This window comes from Balaenoptera acutorostrata, chromosome 11 (genome assembly GCF_949987535.1).
Source record: "Balaenoptera acutorostrata chromosome 11, mBalAcu1.1, whole genome shotgun sequence".
NCBI lineage: Eukaryota > Metazoa > Chordata > Mammalia > Artiodactyla > Balaenopteridae > Balaenoptera > Balaenoptera acutorostrata.
The window spans coordinates 59,762,874-59,778,267 of NC_080074.1; the positions used below are offsets into that span (position 1 = coordinate 59,762,874).

General features: G+C 41.2%; 1 protein-coding gene across 29 annotated transcripts in view; it reads left to right on the forward strand.

The window, feature by feature from the left end:
- The window catches only part of R3HDM2 (R3H domain containing 2), a 148,564-nt gene that overhangs the window by 105,192 nt on the left and 27,978 nt on the right, over nucleotides 1–15,394 (forward strand). For 14 of the 29 annotated variants that reach the window (XM_057556299.1, XM_057556298.1, XM_057556295.1 and 11 more), the window contains 9 exons: nucleotides 1,612–1,635; nucleotides 3,447–3,488; nucleotides 5,552–5,638; nucleotides 6,121–6,247; nucleotides 7,635–7,713; nucleotides 8,368–8,427; nucleotides 8,988–9,128; nucleotides 9,559–9,667; nucleotides 12,439–12,534. In XM_057556299.1, the coding sequence (XP_057412282.1) occupies nucleotides 1,612–1,635; nucleotides 3,447–3,488; nucleotides 5,552–5,638; nucleotides 6,121–6,247; nucleotides 7,635–7,713; nucleotides 8,368–8,427; nucleotides 8,988–9,128; nucleotides 9,559–9,667; nucleotides 12,439–12,534 (765 nt within the window). The remainder of the gene's footprint in view (nucleotides 1–1,611; nucleotides 1,636–3,446; nucleotides 3,489–5,551; nucleotides 5,639–6,120; nucleotides 6,248–7,634; nucleotides 7,714–8,367; nucleotides 8,428–8,987; nucleotides 9,129–9,558; nucleotides 9,668–12,438; nucleotides 12,535–15,394) is intronic. The other 15 variants (XM_057556303.1, XM_057556311.1, XM_057556316.1 and 12 more) reach the window with 5 other exon arrangements.

Sequence of the window (15,394 nt, forward strand, 5' to 3'; positions counted from 1 at the left end):
TTATATGCTTAGGAGATAGACTGTTAATTGTAGTAAGTTAGTTTAGCAATAACATTTTGGAGGGTCTAGAAACTTGAAGCATGATTTCTCTTGACAACCCAATTCACCTAGGCCTTGTCTTAGGTAAAGATTAAGATAGCAACAACAAAGGGATGAATTAAAATCAGATAACTCTCTGAAGTATTTTGTTCTCTAGCTGCCTGCTTTTCTACTATTTTTCGTCTTACAGTTTGCCAGATCTCTGTCATGGCTGCTTTTCTTTCCATTATCTTTTGCATGTGAGTTGTCATTCCCAGCCCATCCTTCCAGAGTTTATGGAGACAGTCTGCCCCTGTTCCAGCTATACTTCTAGCTTCCACTGATCCCAAAAATGAATTTTAAATCCTCAGGACAAATAAGTGTTGAATGTTTAATTACGTGCTGTCATGTTACATGGAAGATAATAATTAAATGAACTTTTTGGTCCAAGTTACTCTATTCTCAGGAGACAATTTTAAGTGGTGTTCTGAACTCCTGTTGTGTGTTCTTCTTGAATAGGCAGAAAAGAAAGGGTGACTATAGGTTTTATATGCCTTATGGATACTCACTTGGTTTAAGAATGTCTTCACCTGGATATACAGATAGATTGTGTGGGAGGCTGGGTGGGGAACCTGCCTCCCCTCAGACTCCTTTTGTTGCTGCTAGAGCAGGTGGAGTTGCTGCTGCCATCTACTGGAGCTCCTGCTCCTTTTACAGAGTCTTGGCCACCCTTCAGAAGCCCTCTCCTCTCTACCAGTGTTCCCTTTCAATAGCACTAAAAATTCTGCTCTTTCTCTTACCTTCCGCCCGACTCACACCTGGTAAGTCTCCACAAGAATCTTACTGACGCTGTCAAGAGAGTGCCTGTTACGAATTGGAGCTGGAAGGTTTGAGGAAAGGGGACTTTCATTACTTGTACTGTGTGAGTGAGACATATTCTTGGAATCAGCAATTGGAACTCGGAACATCTTTGGCATGGAAACAGTGCTATAAAGGGCAGGTTCTGAGATTCAGTTTAGAATGGGCAAGTCCTGACTTAACACATACTGAACTTAGGTGGGTCCTTTAAATAACCTAGCCAGGCTTTCTGCCTTTATACTTGTAATCCCCTCTGATTCAGCTACCATACTGCTTTAGAAAGATGGCTGTGAAATAAAGATCTGATTGTGTTAATTCTCTCCAGAGTTTCTGTGTGTCTCCTTGCCCTAGGCTAAGTCCCAGATTTGTCAGCATGGCATATTGTGACCTAGTCCCTTGCCTGCCATCATCCACCTCTGGAATCCTATGCTCCAGCATTAACTGATTCGCTGGCCCATGAAAAGTTTGGAGAAAGCATGCTTTTACACATGTTTTCTCTGCCTAGAATGCCCTCCTTGGTATTCTTTCCCTGGCCTCCTCTAGGTCAGTTTAGGCTCATCATTGTATCTCGAAGGCCCAGCACAGTTCCTTGCAGGCACTCAATATTTGTGAACATATGAATTTGTGAATTCCTAGGTTTGCGTTAGACACTTGTGCTCCTGTAGCACTCCATGAGTACCTCTGTAATGCACTTAATGTCCTGTATTGTAATTGTCTATTTGTCTTCTCCAACAGGATTTTGAGTTCCTTTTTGACAAGGTTTGTGTCTTTTATCTCTGTATCCTCCAGTAGTTAGCATGGTGCCTGATACATATTAGGCTTTTCAGTATATGTCTGACTAATGAAAATTATGCATTCTGAGAAATAAGCAGATTTATACATTGTTTGTAGGGTTATAAATTGGTATAACTTCTTTGAAGGGCAATTTAGCAATACTTTATAAGATTTTTAAATGGACTATACCATATTTGTAGGTATACTCAATGATACGGTCATTGAAGCATTGTTTATACTAACAGATCAGAAACATCCTAAATGGTGCAGTTTAAGGGACTGGTAAAATAAGTTATGGTATGGCCACACAATGGAATACTATGTAGCCATTAAGAAAAACAGTATCTCTTCTATGGAGGTATCCTTGAAAAAAAGTTTAAAAGTAAGGTTTAGGGCAGTATGTACAATATCCGTCTATTTGGTTTAAAAAAAAAGTGTGTGTACACATGTACAATAATCTTATAGATGCATAAAAGATCTCTTGTAAAAGATTACAAGAAATTCAGTACTAGTTGATCCTTTAGGAGGGATCCAGGTAGCTGAGGGACAGATGTGAAAAGAGACTTACTATTCTGCATACCTTCATTATAACTCTTGAATGTTTATGTCGTGTGTATGTTATAACTTATTTGAAAAAAATAGTGGCAAATACTGCTTCATATTCCTGGACTATGGTTCTTCCCTTATTATAACAGATCTTGCCACTGATCAGATTCACCATCATTTCTCACTTTTTCCATCCACCTTTCTGGTTCTCCATTTTGCATTGTAGCAGTGTTGTTTGGTAACTAGTGAAGAGGACAAAGGAAAGAAATCCTCACCTACCCAGGACCATGCTGGTACTCTGCCTCCATCTGTTTCCCCTCCTCCAGCCACCAGCCTCAGTTTTTTCCACACCCCAGTGGCAGTGAGTTCCATTCCAAACATCTTAGAAGCCCTAAGTGTCACACATAGCTCTAAGTGTCACCCAACCTCTTCCCGAAAGTCCTCATTTTGACTTCTCAGCTATTCGAAACCTTATCCATTAATTAGTCATTCTTTCCCTCATCCCCCCTCAGGCCCTCATTCTTCACCTTCCTCAGCTTATATCCTGCTCTTTACTCGCTCGCCTTACCTCCCTTTGCTCTGGAGGTCTTATCCACGTCTTCCATGCTCCCTTCTTTTTATCCTGTCCCATCTTATATCCATGACCCAGACAGGCTATAAGAGCCTCCACCAGGAGCTTAGAACTGGGAGAATTCTCATATTCAGGGAGGTAGGCAATTGGCAAGAAGGGCCTTCATTCCATTTCTGCAGCCATAGGGACAGGTCTTTTGAGTATCTCAAGTTAGAACTCTCAGTGTGTTGTCCTATAAAGGTGTTATTTTAAGTGATGGTTAGGAGCCATATTTCACACCCACTATGGACTAAATAGGCTCCTGTTAGCAAGCTTGGGAAAAAAACACTCTATTGTGCTATGGTAGTGACATTTCCAGAAGCATCCTAATCAGGAGAGGATTCCCTGGTTTATCCAAAAGTAATTTTTATCAGTCTGTGAAATAGGCCAACCAGTCAATATCTTTCTATTCTTTATCTTCATGGTGAGTGGTGATTTGTCTGTAGGTGGCCTGTGGTCCCTTCCACGTCACAGTTGCTAGAGTTGTAGCATAGGGGACAACCAAAACAAATGGGTCTCATCATAGTCTGGCTATTATAACGGTTTTAAAGTTAGTGCTTTTTCTCTGTAAACTTGTATTACTTTTAGCTTAAGTGTTTATTTCCCCCACCTTTAATATTTTCTAATCCCCTTCTAACAGAGGCGGACATCCAACCACGGTCATGCCAGGAAAAGAGCCAAGGTGAGAGCCCTTCCTCTATAGCTTCTTTTCTAGTGTTATTAGTAGTACATTGCACAAATGGACTTATCACTAATAACTAGTTTATTTGGATTATATATAGGCAAAGTTTGCCTGTCCCTTGTACCCTGATTATGAACATGCGTACACACACACGCACAAACATGCACGCACATATACATATGTCCTATTGGAATGTCTGGCTTTATTTTTCTCCATTATCTTTAGTTCAGTCACAGTCTGTTTCTGATACCTGAAAGGATACCCAGCCAGAGCCTCCCACAAACAAAGCCTGAGCACACTGGTACTGGTTCTGCTGTAATGCCAGTTTCTCTGCTCATCTCTGGCTCTCTTATTTTGCCCCCCAGCGGTTTTGGGGTTTTTCACCATGTGAATCTTCTTTAAGATAAATCCTCTACCGTTAGTAAAATGATTCAACATTTTTGGACATCCTAAAAATATAGGCTTTGTTTTGTTTCGTTTTGTTTTGTTTTGATTCACTTTTTAGGTTGGGGCAGAGAGGAGGATTTTGTTTTTAATCATTGTATGATAAAATTAGCACATCACAGATTATTTTAAGCAGTGTTATCAGGTAGGACTATAGGTGTTAGTGTGTGATAGCTTTTTAATTTTAATTAGGGAACAGTAAAATATTAAACTTTTCTTGCATTGGGAAGAATTGTCAACCGAAGTAATAATTAAGGGTGTCCACCCCTTTCCCCTTGAAAAATAATGGCAGAATTTGGGAGTGTCCCAGCCAGTGTGGCTTGGGTTTGAAGAAGACTATGATGTATGATAAATTGGCTCTGTGGCTTGCCTTACATGGCCTAATCCACAGTGATGGGCTTGACAGTAGTTTAAAACAGAGGGTGTTCGGGATTTCCATGACGGTCCAGTGGTTAAGACTCCACGCTTCCAACGCAGGGGGTGCAGGTTCGATTCCTGGTCAGAGAACTAGGATCCCGCATGCTGCGGGGCATGGCCAAAAAGAAAAAAAACAGAGGGTGTTCTCTGCTACTTCACTTCCCCCCAAACCTTAGAAATAAGTAAGACAGTTATTATCGTTATTATTTCCATTTTACAGAGGAGGAAGCTTGGGCTTATAGAGTTTGAGTGAGTTTGACAGAGGACATTCATTAGTAAGCGGCAAAACTAGGCTTGAAGTCAGTTCTTCAGACTTGCAAATTCTTTTCACTATACTGTGCTACCTGGAACACACGTACCATGTTTTGTGCTTTTGTATTTACTGTAAACTTTGATTTTATTGTAAGAACTCTCAATAAATGCTTATAGGTAGATTTCTAATGAGTCACTATAATTTTTGACTTTGGAGATACCTAGGAGAGCAGTGATTTATAAAGTGGATTTCAGATCTTTTTGGGATTTTCCAGCCAGCATAAGTAAACCAAGTGGATTAGTTATCACATTGAATCCCAAATGTTAGAAAGTTTTCTTTCTTTCTACTTTTTTCTTAGACACTTCTTTCCATACCCTTGCCACCTCAGGTTTAGAGTCACTTAGCATTTATCGTCTACTTTATACTAGGCACTATTTATGATACATAGGTTTACATGCTTTATATAATCTAATTCTCACACCAACCCGTTAAGCATTTTTATCCCGCTTTTATTGAGGACCAAAAAGAGACCCAGAGAGGTCAAGTAATTTGCTCAGTATCTCATAGCTCAAACCAGGAGTTGAAGCTAGGACTTCTGGCTCTAAATCCAGTCTTTCTACTAAGCTCTGCTGCTGTGTATTCTCAGTAAACTTCTGAGTGTGATATTGGAGCACTGAGCTAGAGAGAGAGGAGAGCTAAGCAAAGTGGTTTTCCTATCATCTGTCCGAAGTAGTTGTTTTGTTTTTATATATCTACTGTTGTGAGCAAGAGAATTATCTTTCAAGTGAATGAGGAATGAATGAGTAGGACCTGTTTGAAGGAAAAAAAACCCACAAAACCCTATTTATGGAAGAAGCAACTAACAGAGCCAAAGAGAATGCCCTTTATTCAGCCAAAAGCTTTCCCAGTGTCCACCAAGGGAATATGTATGTGTATTTATTTTTTTCAGTCTAATTCCAAGCTGAAGTTGGTGCGCAGCCTTGCAGTGTGTGAGGAGTCCTCTGCCCCGTTTGCTGACGGGCCACCAGAAACCCAGGTAGGTCCTTTATAAGAGTAAGCGTAGCTTTTGAGTTTGGCAGTTGTTTGCTAAACTGGTGTAGCAACCACGGCATCAACATTAGGCTTGGAAATCGGAGTAGAGGAGCTTCGAAACAGGCTGTTGCAGTAAAATAGGGCATGGGTGAGAGCATGAAGTATAGGTCTTCACACCTGGACCACCCAGGATGATGCAGACCCACACCTTTCCATCTGGTGGTTAGAACCATTTCCATTCCAATTCTTATGGCAGGAACAGCAAGCATAACTTGAGCTTTCCATACAGTAGGCTGTGATTGTTGACAGAAAAGGCTTAGCCTCTACCCTTTTGGTAGAACAAAAGCTAAAACAATTTAATTAACAAAATATTCTCTTTTGTAAGAGAATGCTGCCACCCTAAGATATGCCTTCTTTGAGATTTCAAAGGAGCTGCAGGAGAGTTGTTTTCCGCTTTGATTATATTTCTCTTTCCCCTTGTCCAAGGATATAATTCAGTTGCACATCAGCTGCCCCTCTGACAAGGAGGAAGAAAAGTCCACAAAGGATGTCTCTGAAAAGGAAGACAAGGACAAAAACAGAGAAAAGGTCCCAAGGAAGATGCTGTCTAGAGGTGAAGACTTTCCCCCTTTCTCATCTGTCCTGGGGCCTGGCTCTGCAGTGCCATTTCCTTCCATCTTCCCACTGGCCTTATCGGCCCAACAGTTCCTAGTGCCTTGCTGACTTGATTGTTGTTTGGGGAGGTGCCTAACTAAGTTACTTTCTTTGCTGCTTTATCCAGCCCTGCCTTAAGGGCTGACAGAGAGCTATTCCATTAACATTGGGCTACCCATAGGGGAGGACATGGTAGTCAATTCTGATTTTATTTTTGCTCTGGAATAAATAGTGATGGATCATCACTGGTAGCAGATTCTCTAGATAATAATTATATTTTGGTTTGGGGATGCTTGGAGTGATTTTTTTTTAATAATGTAAATGTGCATGTAATTATTAAGCCCTCTTTGGATTTAAATTCTTGGGCTGGTAGCCAAAAGACATGGTCCATAAAAATGATAATTAAGGGAATTCCCTGGCTGTCCAGTGGTTAGGGCTCGACGCTTTCACTTCTGGGGACCCAGGTTTGATCCCTGGTCGGGGAACTAGGATCCCACAAGCCGTGCAGTACGGCCCGAAATAAATTTTTTTTTTTTTTTTTTTTTTTTTTTTATATTTATAGCTACTTTATTTATTTATTTATTTCTTTTTGGCTGTGTTGGGTCTTCGGTTCTTGCGAGGGCTTTCTCTAGTTACGGCAAGTGGGGGCCACTCTTCATCGCGGTGCAGGGACCGCTCTTCATCGCGGTGCGCGGGCCTCTCACTATCGCGGCCCCTCCCGTTGCGGGGCACAGGCTCCAGACGCGCAGGCTCAGTAGTTGTGGCTCACGGGCCCAGCCGCTCCGCGGCATGTGGGATCTTCCCAGACCAGGGCTCGAACCCGTGTCCCCTGCATTAGCAGGCAGATTCTCAACCACTGCGCCACCAGGGAAGCCCCCGAAATAAATTTTTTTTAATGATAATTAAGAGGAAAAAGGCAATCTTAGGATTAAAATTTGATAAATAAATATAAATAATCATATAAATAATCAACATTTGAACATATCTGCTGAGATTCTGGAAAATTCAGCCCTGTCTGTCCTTACCTAGAATTTATTTTCCTTAACTAGAATAAAACCTTTGTTTTGGTCCGGACATTCAATAAATACTTATTGATGGCAAGGTGGCTTTTCAATGTAATACGAATGTAACACTGTGACCCAGATTCCACCTTAAATCACTGTCATGGGGGATTTTGAGGGGCTGGCAAATCAAGGTCATTCTGATTTTTAAGCTAAAAATCCTGAAGTCTTATTCTCCTTTCCTGTTCTCATGTCTCCTGATCAGGCTGTGGGCTTCTGCTTGGGGTTAGATATCATGCAAGGCAGTTTCATTTGTTTTTAATTTATTTCACTGTGGTGTTCTAGACTCCAGCCAAGAATATACAGACTCCACTGGAATAGACCTACATGAATTTCTTGTAAATACACTGAAAAAGAACCCAAGGTAATAACATGATTTGATGGAAGGGGGAAAGGGGCCAGGACCAGCAGAATACCCAAGAGGCCAAATAGCTTCTCAGAATTTTTCCATTATTAGAATCTAGAATGCCTAGCCCCCCACACACCATTTCTCTCCAGAGTAGTTTTATATTCTGTTGGAGATTCAGAATACCCTCATATTGAGGTTCCTGCTTCCAGAAGAGTAGAGAAAAATTCTTTGGAAGAAGAATGCAGACAAAGAAATATGAAGGCTTGAGAATACATTTAAAAAGCACAGAAGAAAAAATAATTGATTTGTACCAAAGCTAAATCATACTTGTTTAAAAATTCTATAAATAACCAGATGGAGTGTAGAATAATGATTAGATTTATAAGTATAAAGTATGTGTTTATAGGAATATGACTGGCAACAGAATTAGATTTCTGATAAGGAAAATAAAGTACATTATTAGGAGGCTTGATTGTTTTACTTTTTTAAAGTAACATAAGACAGGGCAGTGAGGCTCAGCAGCCTTTGCATTTTTGATCCACTCTCGGGGTTTGGATCTATCCCTCCCTTCAGCTTGTATAGTGAGCAGGCTGTGTTTTCAATCCTTGCTTTCAATGTCTATGGGAGGGCTGCCTTTTGTTTTGTTTTGTTTTAATCTTTTTTAAACAGGGACAGAATGATGCTGCTAAAATTAGAACAGGAGATTCTGGACTTTATTAATGACAACAAGTAAGTTACTTGAATGAAATACACATTAGAGGTGGGAGGGGTACTGGAAAGAAATTCAGGTAAAATTTTAGGATATCCCTCTTTCATCGTTCCCTTGAAGTCTGAATTTGGAAGTAATAACTCACTGGGAACCAAAAGGAGTTGGGGAGAAGTAATCAGAATGGATCAAAAAGTATATGTGTGGAAACTAAATGAAGTTTTTAAGTTATTGCTTAAACTTGAGTTGAAAAAAATTTAGCAGCTAGCCCTTATCCCATATTTCACCATTCTTAAGTTTTTCTCTTTTTTCTTTGTAGAATATCATCTAGGTGGGTGAGACCTAGGGCTTATTGCATAAGGAGTAGTCTTAATGAGGATAGTGGGTCAGAGGGATCTACAAAATACTGTAGATAAAGCTGAGAGAACCTTTTTGGTTACCATCAAGTAAATATCTTCCTTATAATAATGTCTCTTCCTCCTAAGAAATTCCCCACTTTCAACACTTGTAAGAAAAATTACAATTGGCTATTATTGCTGTTACTTGTCCTTATTTCACTTTTTCCCCCTGGGTTTCCCTGCAGCAACCAGTTCAAGAAGTTCCCTCAGATGACCTCATATCACCGGATGCTATTACATCGGGTAGCTGCCTATTTTGGGATGGACCACAATGTTGATCAAACTGGAAAAGCTGTCATCATCAACAAAACCAGTAACACAAGAATGTAAGGGAGGAAACCACAGATTGGGAAGACTTTCCTGGGAAAGCCTCTGGGGTGGAAGAGGAAGGTGTAGGATCAAGATTTCTCTTTCTGGAGAGGGGACAGTGGAGGGAGGGTGGGTTATATTATCAATTTCTACTCTTTGTGAGGCCTTGGAAATAGATGCTAGAGGCACTAGTGTTTTGTGAAGACTGGATCCTGGCCTCTCTTCGCCTTTAGTGATAGGACAGGTATAATTTTGGAAGAAGATAAGTTATAGATGTATAAAGAACAGTCCCAGAGGATTTCTTTCAAACTTTCATGTGACTTTGGATCCCTGACTTCAGAAATCCCCTGGGTGGGAGTTGTAGAATTTAAGAGAACTGTACGAGGAGGTCTGCTTCCTGACAAGAGTCTTTCTTCCCTTCCTTCCACATTTCTCTCCCAATCCCAGCCCTGAACAGAGATTCTCAGAACATATAAAGGATGAGAAGAATACAGAATTTCAGCAGAGATTCATTCTCAAGAGAGATGATGCCAGTATGGACCGAGATGATAACCAGGTGAAGAATGGAAAGGGTTGGGTCTATACAGAGAGATTGCAGTAAGAGAAACTGGGAGGGGAGAAGAATTTTTGTGGGATGGAGAAAACGCAAAATATCTTAGTATGGAAAAAAGTGTTGAGCTATACTGAGTTGGCTTTGGCTTAATGTTGAGGACTAACTGCACTTGTTGAGCTAAATGCCACCCTCTTAGCCCCAGAGAGACATGGTGCTGAGGTTTGCTGGGTTTTCTCATTTGGCCTGGAACTCCCTGGTTCTGCCACTGACTTCTAACTCCACTTCATTTTGGGACAAAGCAAGGTCCCTCCCTGCTTCAGCCTTGATTCAGCTGATGGCTCCATTCTTTTTTTCTTTAATAGTTCTGGATTTCTTTGGGAACCACCAAAAGCTACTTTATCCCACTTCCACTCTTCCTATCTCAGGGCTAGCCTTGAACTTGCACAATTGTTATCTAATTTACCCACTTGTAAAGGTGTTTCTGATCCCTTTCTGCAAACTCCTTATTCTTTTCCCAACTTCTTCCACCAAGGTGAGTGAGTTAATTTGGCTTTTGATGCTGGGAACCTCAGGCAGGTTTTTGATCCACTCCTGCGGGAATAAGAAGTGGAAAGTCTGCCCCATCCCTTCATTTATGGGCCTGGCTTTTGCCCTGGTTTCTAGCCCATCCTTCAGATAGTGATGTTTGGGGGTTAGTTTTCCTGGCTTCATGGGGTTAAGATCCAGCCTGCTTCTGCTTAGCCTCCAAAGGAGGTTAGGTAGAGAACCAGGATTAAGGTTTAAAGAATATGGTTGGGTAAAGCCAATAATTAGTCTCGCTAATTAATGATAACTATAATAATATCTTACCTCTAGAGTCAAAATTAGTTTTCTTTGGATATTGTATGGTCTTGAGACCAGGACTTTTCCTGCTTGCTACTTGAGTATTTGAGGGAGTCCTTTTGAGAAAAGTGCCATTATCTATCGTGGACAAACATGCTGGGTCAGATTGAAAACAATGAAACATACAAAAAGACAAGTAAAATTTAAAAAACAAGAAAGAGCCTTTCCATCCTGATGCCCTTCTCTCCATTTTCCCAAAACCCCTTTTCTGTGGATCAGGAATTATTCAGGCCTAGAGGCATATTGGGGTGGAATGGAATCTCTCCCTATTGTGAACTTTTAATCTCTCAGCTTCAGGCTTGATCCATAATAGGGTAGGCTCTATGCACTGTCTGTCGGTAATATTAATAATAAACACAATAACTGCTATTTTATTGAGTGTTTTCCCTGAACTAGCCTCTGTTCTAAACACATTATATGCATTATCTCTTTTAATCCTCCACACAACCCAATCCAGATGGGCATTATTAGCCCCACTTTAAATATAAGAAAACTGAGCTAGGAGATGTTAAGTTACTTGCCTTAAGTGACATTACTCAGAGGTAGCAGAGCTGAGATTCTGCCTGACCTCAAAGCCCAATGCTCTTTCTATTCTGCCATTGGTTTACCAGTGCTAGGGGCTAAGGACAATATAGCACCTTGAGGTCCTATGTCTTCTTGGAATGGGATTTGTAAAAGGACATTTAGCAGAATTTAGGTTATTTAGGCTAGTGAGAACTACATCTAGTCAAAAGTTGATACTCCTGAAGTTATGCTTACCTCTGGAGAGTGGTGAAGATCAGGAAGATCAGCCTAGAGGAGCAGTCTCCTTGGTTGCTTCATCTGAAACTTTCAAAGCCTCTGGATTGAAGGTCAGAATCTTTTATAACCTGATGACATGCATTTGATGACTTATCTCCCTCAGAGCACCTTGCCTTAAAGAGCAGTATGGAAAAGGACACTCTATAACATCCTACCCAGGACAGTGCTCACAACTCACAGGCTAAGAGAGGAAAAGACAGCGGTGGAGAGTTGGGTCGTAGGCTAGCCAGAAGTGGTGGTCTGGCCAGCCATCCCCTCTAGTCACCTCACTATATTTTTCAGAGAATGTAAGGTTCTCTGTCCTCCATTTACTTCTTATCCCTTTCTATCGTTCTACCTCTCCCCTTTCTCAACCGTATCTCATTTGTCTGGTCCTTTCTCTGTCCATCCTTCTTTCTGTTCTATTCTCCTTTTCTTTCTCTTTTCTTCTTTGTGTTGCTCTGTTCTCTTTCTTCTCTATTTCTGTAAGCTCTCTCTCTTTCCCTCCCTCCAGTAGCAGTTAAGATGAGGAAAAATGCTTAAGCTCTGAGTTTAGCTTCGCCCTTGGGATTTCACTTCCAAGGCCCTCTTTGCTGAGCTGTGTGTGACTTGGGTCTACAGGCCATGGCGTTAGTGACTAAAAAAGGGATAATGTCAGGTGCTAGTTCTGTAAAAAGTCTTCTAAATTTAGCTCTGCTAAATACCTCTTTCTTCTCCCTCTCTAGCTTCCTCCTATCCCTTGCTTTCCCTCCAAAGCAATGTTGTTTATTCCCTGGGCTATTCTCTTCATCCTTACTGATTGGAGAGTACCTGATTACACAAGGAAGCAACCCAATCCTTATAAAAAGTTATTGTTCTTGATACTCTGGTTGGTTGGGGGGGTGGGGAGATGGAGAGGCCCCAACCATCCAGAAAACCTGATCTCCCAAACTGCATGGTCAGATGTACCCAGTGAAACCTGTCCAACACTGGAAATTTTATTTCTTTTTTTTTTTTTTTTCCATTTTTTTGATGGCAACTATAAACTCTCCCGGTTTCTCTTCCTTGCTGGTGTGCAGTGAGCTTGCAGTACGAGGAGAACTTAACTAGCTTAATTCTGCTCATCGATCTAGATCAGAGTTCCATTGCAGGATGGAAGGAGGAGCAAGTCAATAGAAGAGAGAGAGGAGGAATATCAAAGGGTCCGAGAGAGAATATTTGCCCGAGAGGTAAGTGTAGCTTCTGAGAGTTGTCAGCCCCTAGCTTTTAGCTCTTAATCTTTGGAACTGTGAATGGAATGAAACCTCCATAAATGCTTTGTTGTTTTTTTCTGATTTTGTTTTTAACCAACATCAGCCAGTCCCATATTTGATCTCTAAAATTAAATGTGGATTATTAGGAAGCTGCAGATTTTTATTCTTATTATTTTTAATGCATATGACATAAAAAGAGAACAAATGGAGTGGCTGAATTTGGTAGATATGATTAGACTGACAATAGAAATGGTTTTGCCAGGGCTTATGGAAGGGCCCTGAATCTTGCCCGTCAAACCCTCCTGCTTACCCTCTTTCACTTCCACTGTCCATTTTAGGCATCTTGGCTTCTAAGTGGAAGACTTAGTGTCCACACAGACTATACATTCATCTTGTTTGGCCAGGCTCATTTTTAGGCTATGTTGGTGATTATAAGAGCACAGATGTGGCATCCATTCTCTGAGCTCCACATTCCACATGCACAGAGGGTACCACTCACTATTCCCTACAGTCTCGACCTGAATAGGAAGTCTCTTCCTTCCTATATTTCTTACCTTGTTTCTTAGAGTAGGACTGCTCCGTGGGCCAAAAGGCAACATGGATTATTATAGGCAACTTTATTCTTAAGAATTGTGGGCCATATCAGATATACTTGGTACCACTCTATCTGGTGGCCTTTGCCTACCAGACTGAACAGAAGTATAGGAGAAACTCGGGAAGGTCAAGAGAGAAACAAATCTCCGGAAAATGTATGATCCAGATAGCAGCACCATGTTAGAGTCAAAGTAGCAAACAGAGGAAGAAGAGCCAGCCTCCCTTTGTCATCAAAAGATGGCCAGTTTTAATCAATATACTTAGATGAACACTACTCTCCTCCCATTCCGCCACTCTCCCCTCCCTCATCAAGACAAAAATATATATATCTTCTCATCATCACCTAGTTCAGAAAAATATTGTCTCTAACTTCTAGAGAACTGAACTCCTCTATGAACTTGTTCCATTGTCTCAGGAGACCCAAGTGTTCCAAGGAGCCTCACTGTGGACAGATACACAACAAACCTTCTGGCCCAAAGTCCAAGGAGAAGGAATCTTCTTATCTTATGTTATGTAGTCTTCCATTCTGAGTCAGAAAAATCCATCCTCCAAATTATCCAACTATAGCCCAAAGACAGTTTTCTAACTTTATCTGCAAATCAGTTGAGTGGAATGAGAGGAGAGAGGTCATTTGTACATGACTACGGCTGGTGATGACCCTAAACTGTGGACAGGGCAGGATGGTGGATGTTAATAGCAAACATTTATATAGTGCTTATTATCTTTCAGACCCTGTTCTTAGCACTTTGTGCACATTAATTTATTTAATCCTCACACTAGGCCTGTGAGATAGGTTACATTATTTTCCTCATTTTATAAATGAGGGACTGAGGCATGGAGAGGTTAAGTAACCTAAGATCACACCACTAGTTAGTGAAAGAGCTGGTATTTGAATTCAGGCAGTCTGGCTCCAGAGTCCACGCTCTTAACCCCTAAAGTAAACCACCTCTTAATAGCTTGCTCTGCTCTGGGCTCTTTAGATTAAGAAGTCCCAGTGACATCATAGCATAGCTATCTGTGATGTGCTCCTCTGCTTCACTGACACATGGAAAATGACTGTCCCACCGTGCCAGCCATTAGCAAAGCCATTCTGAAAGCACAAGCAACTTTTAATAGGATGTTAGCGCTTATTGTGAACAACACTGGAATATATCTATCTACAACCATAACAAAGTCAAAGTTAGCTCTTCTCTCCTTTTTTCTCTGATATCTAGTCTCTCAAGCCTCTACTAATATATGTATTCTTTGTTAAATCCTTATGGATTTATCACTTTCATTTCAGCACTTCCTAACCCTTGCTGTGGTAGAAGCATCAGGAATCTCAAAAGGTCTAGACAAGGAAAAATGGCCAAAGCCCACTATATGCCAAAGATTCTCATGTGGAGAGGAAAGAACCTGGCCAGTCAAAGGGAACTGCTTAAGGGTGGAGTTGTAGGTTGCGGCAGAGGGGAGGAAGAGGCAGTCCAAAAAAAAGGGGCGTGGCCAGAAGGGCGTTTGGATGGAAATGCTGCTGCTGCAGCCGTCTCTGGAGCCTGAGCTGTGTACTGGGAAAGCTGCCCCACATAGGCTCTGCTCTGCATGGAGCCCCCTGTGCTCAGCAGCTGAATACTCTTGTTACCTTCTTCTAAGGCTCTGGAGTCCACCATAATGCTCACTTCACTCAGCAGCTCAATGGCTTTGTCAGGAAATGATCCCCAAAAGGAATGTTTGAGGCTTTTAATTTTCTCATTTTTTCTAGGCTCTGAAAAGTACCTGCTTCCCCAATTTCTTACTCTCCTTGGGTCTCAGGTCAGAATGTCTTTCATTTTGGCCAGTGTAGAGGACAGAAGTGGGATAGTCAGTGAGGATGATTTCCAAAAAAACTAAATTTCTTTCTCTTGTGTCCCGTTTCCCTTCCTTTGAATACACTCTTTAGGACCAAGCACACCAATTATTATGCTCAGCTTACCTCTAGAGAGAATGAATTTAGAGCTAAAAAAGAAATAATAGTTAGGTTAATACTTTCCTTTCTCCTTTCCATACTCCTACCTTTATTGACCTCTCTCTTTAAACACTCTGTGGGAAGGCTAAAAATGCCGAATGCTCTTTCCCATTAAAGGTGAGAAGTCAGACTGGGTGTGTGGGTGTGGGTCATCCTGTCGCTGTTCCCTCTCTTCCTGTTGGGGTTGAGCTTGGTTTGAGGACCTTGGGTATTCATAGCATCATGGACACACTTTTTGGTTATGCCATGCTGTTTTCTTAT